The 10,155-nt window shown below is 53.5% G+C and overlaps 1 protein-coding gene across 8 annotated transcripts in view; it reads right to left on the reverse strand.

The window, feature by feature from the left end:
* LOC105486735 (unc-13 homolog A) overlaps positions 1-3,068 on the reverse strand; it is a 92,114-nt gene extending 89,046 nt beyond the window's left edge. For 6 of the 8 annotated variants that reach the window (XM_071086778.1, XM_071086780.1, XM_071086777.1 and 3 more), the window contains exon 1: positions 2,890-3,067. In XM_071086778.1, coding sequence (XP_070942879.1) covers positions 2,890-2,911 — 22 coding nt within the window. In that variant the 5' untranslated portion in view covers positions 2,912-3,067. Of the gene's footprint in view, positions 1-2,889 lie in introns of all 8 variants that reach the window. The other 2 variants (XM_071086776.1, XM_071086774.1) reach the window with 1 other exon arrangement.
* Positions 3,069-10,155: the final 7,087 nt, after the last annotated feature.

Here is a 10,155-nt window from a genome sequence, read left to right on the forward strand (position 1 = left end):
CCTCCACCTCCCATATTCAAGTGATTCTCCTTCCTCAGGAGCACGCCATCAAGCCTGGCTAATTTTTTGTATTTTTTTAGTAGAGACAGAGTTTTACCATGTTGGCCAAGCTGGTCTTGAACTCCTGACCTCAAGTGATCTGCCCACCTTGGCCTCCCAAAGTCAAAGTGATGAGATTACAGGCCTGAGCCACTGAGCTCAGCTGGACATGAATGGATCTTTATGTGACATGTATATTGTGAACATTCATCAGACACACGTGGATACATCTATATGCGTGCTGGCAGACACACACACACACTCACGCGTGTGTTGCCAGGACTATATCTGTAGTGGCAGACTGTGTCCTATATACATGTATATGCTTGTGTTCACACAGGCGTTTGAGTACACACGTGTGCCTATGGAATGCGCCTTCCCAGGCACATGGTCTGCGTGGAGCCTTCGTGCATCCTAAGCGTTTGTGTCCACACAGGAACAAGTCTGGGTATGAATGTGTGTAGGGATTGGCAAACGCCTGTGGGTCCCCGGTGGAGGGGAGGCGGGGCAGGTATTTCCTCAACTGAGCTCAGGCAACACATCAACGCATCTCAGCCTAGCTTTACTCCTGCCAAGCCCACCCCAACACTCCCCATCTCTCCTGCTCAACCATCCCAGCCCCTCCTCTCTCTGGGCACCGTCCCACCTCTTCCTGGGAGACTGGCCTCACCCAGCACTTCTTCTTCTCCCCACCCCTCCCTGCCTCCTACTCCTCCTCACTCCAACCTCACACCTCCCTTTACACCTCAGGGCCTTACCTCCCACCCCCGTCAACCTCTTCCCCAGCCTTGCCCCTCCCAGCAATTCCTCTCCACTCAGCTGTGTCCCTCTCTATAAGGTCCACAGAATCCAGCACAGTCCTCCCCCCACGTCTCTGTTTCTGGAAGCCTCATCCCTCTTGCCTCCTGCTGCCCCCCCTTAATGCCACCCCCGCAGCCGAGCCTCCTGTTTGCGTCAGAGGCTCAACGTTGCGTTAAGGGTGAGATCCCCACCCCCCTCACTCCACTAGGCAAACCTTCCAGAGAAGCCCAACTTGAAGGATGTGAGGCGGGGTGGGGCGGGATGCTGGGGGGAGAAGAGAGAGGACAGAGGAGTCTGCCAGGAACACCCACGTCGGAACCTCCTCCAGTGCCGCCTCTAAGAGCCCGGCTACTTAGGGCAGGGGGAGAGGTCAGTAGGGGGTCTGGACATTCAAGTTCTCCTCCCATTCCGTCCTCAGGCCTAGGCGGTGGAGGCCACCTAGGGGTCTCCTTCACTTCCCTACTCCCTTAACTCCATAAGCCTGGAGGCTAGGGGCTGAAAGAGTTGACCTTTGACTCTAGGGACCCTTCTTCCACCACCCCCAGCCCCGTCCAGCAGAAACGAGCTTAGAGAAAGGAGGCCCCTGTCCCTTTAAGAACACCCGCGTCCACGCCGGCCCATCCCGGCCTGATTTGCACTCGGAAGCCGCCGCGGCGGGGAGCGGGCGGGCGGGGCAGGGTTTGTGAATGAAGCGGCCGAGGGGGAGGGGAGGGAGGAGGAGGGGCAGCGGGGGCGGTTCCCGGATCCCAGGCCTGCCCACCCTGGGCCCAGGCAGCAGGAGTTCAGCACACACACGCTTCCTGTCGCTCCAGGTCTCCCGAAGCCTGCCGTCTCAGGCTTGGCCGACACACCCCTTCCCCCACCCCAGCCTTCTTGAAGTAGGTGGGAGTGATGGGGGGACCCCAGTCCTTAAGAACCAGGGGTTCAGAGCTCTGTAAGCGTTGAACGGCGGTCCACCTCCACCCTTGCCGCCCAAGGTCTCCCAGAGCTTGAGTTCTCAAACAGGAGTGCCCAGAACGCCTGGGTTCGGGTGGGCTGGCTTCTCCCCAACCCCAGAGCCATAAAGGTGTGGGGTAGGGGGTCATGCCCCTCCCACGTCTCCCTCCCTCCCCCAACCCCAACGCATAGCGTGGGCCTGGGCGTGGGCCTCTGTGCAGATGGCGTTCTGGCCCCAAAATAGCTCCCCCCGCCACCCCACGTCTCCCTCCCTCCCTCTCTCCAGCGCAAAGTGGGTGAGGTGAGGATGGGCCGGGAGGGGGACCAGGGGACATTGCTCTTCCAAGAAGTAGGCTCCCTGCCAAGAAGGCCCTGAAACGTGTTTGGGAGAACCGGAGGGGGCAGGGAGCGGGAAGACCTTCTGGCCATTCCTCCAACCCCCTCACTCGGGAGACCAAAGAGTTAACTGGAAAAGCGCCCCCAGACCCCCAGTCACAGCCCTCTCTGGACGTTGGGAGGGGTCTCCTGTCTCCACACTCCCCCAACTCCAGTCCTCTTTACACCCAGGGCTGGGAGAGTCCTAGAACTCGTGGATGTCCTGATGGCCAAGCCCCTCTACCCATATCTTACATCCCCACGGCTTGGAGAACCCTCCCGCCGCACTCTCCTTCGAATTTCCAGCCGGGTCCGCGTCCATGAGGACCCGCAACCCAGCCCACAACACCAGATCCCTTCCAAGTACCCCTGCAGGCTTCAATCAAACCACCCAGCCCATACTCTTCCTCACTGACCCTCTAAAAACCCGGTCTACACAGACGCCCCAGTCTAAATCGTTTCCAGGTAGAACCCCGGATCCCCGTCCACGTCCACACGGGCCTCCGCGTTCAGCCGCATCCACACGACCCCTCCAGCAGTGGCCACCAGGACCCCCGAGAGCCCTGCCGGATCATCCCTTCCGGGGCCCTGCTGCGTCGACAAGGGCTACCCCTCTCAAAAGTCCAGCCGCCTGGACTCGGGCCACCCCCCAGGATCCCCCTAGGAGCCGCATCCATGCGGACCCCGAGCCCAGCCCGCGTCCAAACGGGTACCCCGACCCCCAGCCTCGCCTCCTACCTCCAACGCACAGCAGAGACATGTCTCCGGGCTCGCAGGCGGACCGGAGGCGGCCGGGCCGGCTCTGTCGGGTCGGGCTCAGCGGCCGCTGGGCTGGGGCATCTCCCGGCTGCAGCCCGCGCTTGGCTCACGCCGGGGCCCGGCCGCCACCGGCCATCTTGGTTCAGCACCGGGGGCGCGGACAGCGCCTGACGTGGCGCCGATGCGGGGCTGGCAGGCGGAGCCCAGGGACGCCTGATGGGGCGGGGGCGCTGCGGGCTGGGGGGGCGTTAAAGGGCCTGGCTCCGGGAAGGGGCGCCCCGCCCCAAACCTCCTCGTTGCAGGTGGGACAAAGGGCGAGGGCGGCCCCCAAGCAGGTTTCCTCCCGTGCAGACCCCCACCTGCACTGAAATGGTGCACGTGTCCCCCCGACCTATGCATGGACATTCCTGCCCTGGTAACCTAGGCAAACTCCTCCCTGCAATACTCAAGCAAGTACAGGCAAACGCAAGCTCTTGTGTGTACACCCGGCACCAGCACGAAGCAGATCGTCCTGTTCCTGAGTATCTCTCTTCCTCTGTCTCTACCTCTCGGTGTCTCTGACTCTGCTGACTGGTCTCTTTCTCTCCCTGGGTCTCTGTTCCTCTGACTCTGTCCACTGCTCTCTCTCAGTCATGTGTCTCTTAGCCTCTCTCTGTGCAGTCTTTTTGCAGGTCTACTGCATCCTGTCTAGGTCTCTCTCTGTGTCTCTAAGCCACCCAGCCCATGGGTCCTTACCCACACTCTGACTGGATCCCACCCTTCATGCCACTGTGTAACTGGAAAACTCCTATTCATCCATCAATGTCTTGTCTGAATATCCTCTCCTCCAGGAAGCCTTCCCTGACTGCCCCAAGCTGAGCCTTTGTTTCTCCTCTCTGGAGTCCCCCAGCCCCTATCCCTTCCTCTGATTGGGCCCTGACCCCAGTGAAACTCTGCCATTCCTCCCCTCTTTTTTTTTTTTTTTTTTTTAGTTGGAGTCTCCCTCTGTAGCCCAGGCTGGAGTGGCACATCTTGGCTCACTGCAACTTCTGCCTCCTGGGATCAAGCGATTCTCCTGCCTCAGCCTCCCCGAGTAGCTGGGACTACAGGAGCATGCCACCATGCCCAGCTTTTTTTTTTTTTTTTTTTTTTTTGTATTTTTAGTAGAGACGAGGTTTCCCCATGTTGGCCAACCTGGTCTTGAACCCTTGACCTCAGGTGATCCGCCCACCTCAGCCTCCCAAAGTGCTAGGATTACAGGCCTAAGCCACCGTGCCTGGCCCCCTCCCCACATACCTAACTGGGCAGTTCCATGTGGGCCCCTTGCCCTGCAACCTGCTCGCTGTATCACTGGCACCTAAAATAGTAAGAAAGGCTGAGCCCCACAGGGCCTCCTGCCCCCAGCCCACATGAAAGAGCTTCATAAATGCAGAATGTGCATGGAGTTGAGTGAGGCCATTGTTCAAAACCCAACTCTGCCTCTCATCACCAGCATGGCCTTGGGCAGGTCATGTGACCTCTTTGTGCCTCAGTTTCCCCACCTGTAGAATGAGTATGATAACAAGTCCTGCCTCACAAGGTTGCTGGAGGTATTACATGAGTTAACATATGAAACCAGTTGTAGGCCGGCAGCAGTGGCTCACGCCTGTAATCCCAGCATTTTGGGAGGCCAAGGCAGGCAGATCATGAGGTCAGGAGATTGAGACCATTCTGGCTAACATGGTGAAACCTCATCTCCACTAAAAAATACAAAAAAAAAAAACAAAAAAAATTAGCCAGGCATGGTGGCAGGCGCCTGTAGTCCCAGCTACTCGGGAGGCTGAGGCAGGAGAATGGCATGAACCTGGGAGGCAGAACTTGCAGTGAGCGGAGATGGCGCCAATGCACTCCAGCCTGGGCAACAGAGCAAGACTCCATCTCAAACAAACAAACAAACAAACAAAACATGTGAAAACCAGTTTTTTGTTTTGTTTTGTTTTTTGTTTTTGAGACAGAATCTCAACCTGTAGCCCAGGCTGGAGTGCAGTGGCACCATCTCAGCTCACTGCAACCTCCACTTCCAAGTGATCCTCCTGCCTCTGCCTCCTGAGTAGCTGGGATTACAGGCACTCACCACCACATCTGGCTAATTTTTTTGTGTTTTTTGTAGAGACAGGGTTTCACCATGCTGGCCAGGCTGGTCTTGAACTCCTGACCTCAAGTGATGCACCCACCTTGGCCTCCCAAAATGCTGGGATTACACGAATGACCCAAAACGCCTGGCCCCAGTTGTAATCTTAATGCCTAATAGTATCTATGTTTGTATCTGTCACTGCTTTAAATTTTTAAAAAATCAGCACAGCTAATTTTTCTATTTTTTGTAGAGAGAGTTTCACCATGTTGCACAGGCTTTCTCAAACTCCTGGGCTCTAGTGAGCCTCCTGCCTCAGCCTCCCAAAATGTTGGGATTACAGGCTCGTGAGCCACCATGCCCGGTCTTAAATTTTTATTGAACATCAATGAGATGTAGGTATACTATAAGGAGCAGCAAAGACAGCCTTGGATAAAAAAAACATTACCATCAAATAGAAGACCCCTGGCCGGGCGCGGTGGCTCAAGCCTGTAATCCCAGCACTTTGGGAGGCCGAGACGGGCGGATCACGAGGCCAGGAGATCGAGACCATCCTGGCGGCCGGGCGCGGTGGCTCAAGCCTGTAATCCCAGCACTTTGGGAGGCCGAGACGGGCGGATCACGAGGTCAGGAGATCAAGACCATCCTGGCTAACACGGTGAAACCCCGTCTCTACTAAGAAATACAAAAAATAGCCGGGCGAGGTGGCAGCGCCTGTAGTCCCAGCTACTCGGGAGGCTGAGGCCGGAGAATGGCGTGAACCCGGGAGGCGGAGCTTGCAGTGAGCTGAGATCCGGCCACTGCACTCCAGCCTGGGCTACAGAGCGAGACTCCGTCTCAAAAAAAAAAAAAAAAAAAAAAAAAAAGAAAAAAGAAAAAGAGACCATCCTGGCTAACACGGTGAAACCCCGTCTCTACTAAAAAATACAAAAAACTAGCCGGGCGCGGTGGCAGGCGCCTGTAGTCCCAACTACTCGGGAGGCTGAGGCAGGAGAATGGCGGGAACCCGGGAGGCGGAGCTTGCAGTGAGCTGAGATCCGGCCACTGCACTCCAGCCTGGGCGGCAGAGCGAGACTCCGTCTCAAAAAAAAAAAAAAAAAAAAATAGAAGACCCCTGTGTGCCTCTCCCCAATCTCATCATCCTTCTTTGCAGATGGAAGAACTAGCACAAATTTTGCTTTTCATTTCCTTCCTTTTCCTTATAGTTTACCGCATGCTTGTCAGCAAACAATACATGGTTACCTCTTGCACGTTTCTACTTTTTTGAGACAAGGTCTTACTGTGTCACCCAGGCTGTAGTACAGTGGTGTGAGCTCCTGAGCTCAGGCAATCCTCTCCGGTCTCAGCCTCCCAAGTACCTGGAACAACAGGCATGCACCACCATGCCTGCCTAGAGATGAGGGTCTCACTATGTTGCCCAGGCTTGTCTTGAACTCTGGGGTTCAAATGATCTGCCTGCCTTGGCCTCCCAAAGTGCTGAGGTTATAGGTGTGAGCCGCCTCATTTGACCTTGTTCACATTCTTTACTAGTCTGTTCGTTTGTTTGTTTGTTTTTTGAGACAGAGCTGTACTCTGTCATCCAGGCTGGTGTGCAGTGGCACGATCTCCGCTCACTGCAACCTCTGCCTCCCAGGTTCAAGCGATTCTCCTACTTCAGCCTCCCAAGTAGCTGGGATTACAGGTGCCTACCACCTTGCCTGGATTTTTTTTTTTTTTCTTTTTTTGAGACAGAGTTTCACTCTTGCCCAAGCTGGAGTGCAATGGCACGATCTCAGATCACTGCAACCTCCGCCTCCCGGGTTCACGCGATTCTCCTGCCTCAGCCTCCCGAGTAGCTGGGATTACAGGCATGTGCCACTATGCCCAGCTAATTTTTTTGTAATTTTAGTAGAGACAGGGTTTCTCCATGTTGGTCAGGCTGGTCTCGAACTCCTGACCTCAGGTGATCTGGTCACCTGGGCCTCCCAAAGTGCTGGCATTACAGGCATGAGCCACCACGCCTGGCCACGGAGGTTGCAGTGAAAATTTTTGTATTTTTAGTAGAGACAGGGTTTCACCATGTTGGCCAGGCTGGTCTCAAACTCCTGACCTCAGGTGATCCACCCACCTCAACCTCCCTAAGTGCTGGGATTACAGGTGTGAGCCACTGCACCTGGCCTGCTAATCTGTTTTGTTTGCTCAATGTGATTCTGCTGATATCCATCCATATTGCTGTATGTGGCTGTAAGGCTTGCATTTTTCACTGCTGCATAGTATTCCTTTGTGTGAATCTTCTATTGGCTATTCATCTGTTCTCCAGGTCGTGGACTTTTGGGTTGTTTCAAGCTAGGTTTATTACAAAAAAAAGTTTTTATGACCATCCTCAGACCCGACTTGTGTGCTGGCACACACAAGTAAGGATGGCTGGGTCAGAAAATACATATATGCGGCCAGGCACGGTGGCTCACGTCTATAATCCCAGCATTTTGGGAGGCCAAAGTGGGCGGATCACGAGGTCAAGAGATCAAGACTATCCTGGCTAACACTGTGAAACCCCAGCTCTACTAAGAACACGCAAAAAATTATCCAGGAGTGGTGGTGCATCCCTGTAGTCCCAGCTACTTGGGAGGCTGAGGCAGGAGAATTGCTTGAATCCGGGAGGCAGAGGTTGCAGTGAGCTGAGATCATGCCACTGCACTCCAGCCTGGTGACAGAGCAAGACTCTGTCAAAAAAAAAAAAAAAGAGAGAGAGAGAGAAAGAAAGAAAAAGAAAGAAAGACAAAGAAAAGAAAATGCATATATGCTAAGCTTCACCTGATAACATCATGTTTTTTATTGGGACTCTGGCAATTTACATCATACCAACACAGTATGATCATCGGTTCCTCTATGTTTTGATATTGTTTTTTGTTTTTTCTTGAGATAGTCTCACTCTGAGGCCCAGGCTGGAGTGCAATGGTGTAATCACAGCTCACTGCAGCCTCCACCTCCTGAGCTCAACAATCCTCCTGTCTCGGCTTCCCGAGTAGCTGGGACTACAAGCCTGTGCTACCATGCCTGGCTAATTTTATTTATTTATTTTTTATATGGGATCTCCCTGTGTTGCCCAAGCTGGTCTCAAACTCCTTAGCTCCAGCGAACCTCCTGCCTCGGCCTGAGGAAGTGCTGGGATTCCAGGCATGAGGTACCGTGCCTGGTTCTAAGTTCTTGCCAACACTTTGAATTGTCCAAGTTTTTTCACTGGTCCAATGTGGAGGGAGGGAAGGAGTGCCTCATATGGGTTTTGGTTTGCTTTCTGATTGCTCTTGACATTGAACTTTTTATGTGATTACTGGTTTCTTTTTTGGTGAAATGCCTGTTCAAGTCTTTTATCCATTTCTTTCTCTTTTTTTTTTTTTTTTTTTTTTTGAGACTGAGTCTCGCTCTATCATGTAGGCTCGAGTGTTTCTACTAATGTTGACATCTTATATATGGTTACAGGGTACATTTTGAGATGGAATCTTGCTCTGTTGCCCAGGTTGGAGTCTGGAGTGCAGTGGTGAGATCTTGGCTCACTGTAACCTCTGCCTCCCAGGTTCAAGGGATTGTTCTGCCTCAGCCTCCCGAGTAGCTGGAATTACAGGTATACTCTCTATCATACCCGACTACTTTATGTATTTTTTGTAGAGACAGGGTTTCATCATGTTGGCCAAGCTGGTCTCCAACTCCTAACTTCAAGTAATCCACCCGCCTCAGCCTCCCCAAGTGCTGGGATTACAGGTGTGAGCCACCGCGCCTGGCCCCTACTTATATATTTTTAATGAATTTAGTGGTGGGGGTCTTGCTATGTTGCCCTGGCTGGTCTCAAACTCCTAGTCTCAAGTGATCTTCCCACCACAGCCTCTAGCAAAATTTACCATTTTGAACCGGATAATTCAGTGGCATTTCCCACATTCACTGTGTTGCTATGTTGTTGTGTATTCATCACCTCTGTCGCGTTCCAGAACATTTCCATCACCCTGAAAGAAAACCCCATCCCCATTAGTAATCACTCCCTTTCCGCCATGCCCAGCCCTGGGCTACCATTAACCTGCTTCCCATCTCTATGGATTTAAGTTATTCAACTTGCTCAGTCTTTTGCAGTGCAGGACAGCATGTCTAACTCATAGCATACTCGCTTGTTTAAGAAATCCTTACGGCCGGGCGCAGTGGCTCAAGCCTGTAATCCCAGCACTTTGGGAGGCCGAGACGGGCGGATCACGAGGTCAGGAGATCGAGACCATCCTGGCTAACACGGTGAAACCCCATCTCTACTAAAAAATACAAAAAACTAGCCGGGCGTGGTGGCGGGCGCCTGTAGTCCCAGCTACTCGGGAGGCTGAGGCAGGAGAATGGCGTGAACCCCGGAGGCGGAGCTTGCAGTGAGCCGAGATCGCGCCATTGCACTCCAGCCTGGGCGACAGAGCGAGACTCCGTCTCAACAACAACAACAACAAAAAAAAAAAGAAATCCTTTCCTGGCTGGGTGCATTGGCTTACACCTATAATCCCAGTACTTTGGGAGGCCAAGGTGGAGGATCACCTGAACCCAGAAGTTGAAGACCAGCCCAGGTGACATCGGGAGACCCCATCTCTACAAAACACACAAAAATTCGCTGGGAGAGGTGGTGCATGCCTGTAGTCCCAGTATCTGAGAGGCTGAGGTGGGAGGATCATCGGAGCCTGGGAGGTCAAGACTGCAATCTGCAGTGAGCTGTGATTGTGCCACTGCACTCCAGCCTGGGTGATAGTTTGAGACCCTGTGGAAAAAAAAGAAAAGAAAAGAAAGAAAAAGAGGTCAGGCGCGGTGGCTCACATCTGTAATCCCAGCACTTTGGGAGGCCGAGGCAGGTGGACCACAAGGTCAGGAGATCAAGACCATCCTGGCTAACATGGTGAAACCCCGTCTCTACCAAAAATACAAAAAAATTAGCCAGGCATGGTGGCGGACACCTGTAGTCCAAGCTACTTGGGAGGCTGAGGCAGGAGAATGGCATGAACCTGGGAGGCGGAGCTTGCAGTGAGTGGAGATCACACTGCTGCACTCCAGCCTGGGCAACACAGAGAGACTCCATCTCAAAAAAAAAAAAAAAAAAAAAAAAAAAAAAGCCAGGCATGGTGGCTCACGCCTGTAATTCCAGCACTTTGGGAGGCCAAGGC

This window comes from Macaca nemestrina, chromosome 20 (genome assembly GCF_043159975.1).
Source record: "Macaca nemestrina isolate mMacNem1 chromosome 20, mMacNem.hap1, whole genome shotgun sequence".
Taxonomy (NCBI): domain Eukaryota; kingdom Metazoa; phylum Chordata; class Mammalia; order Primates; family Cercopithecidae; genus Macaca; species Macaca nemestrina.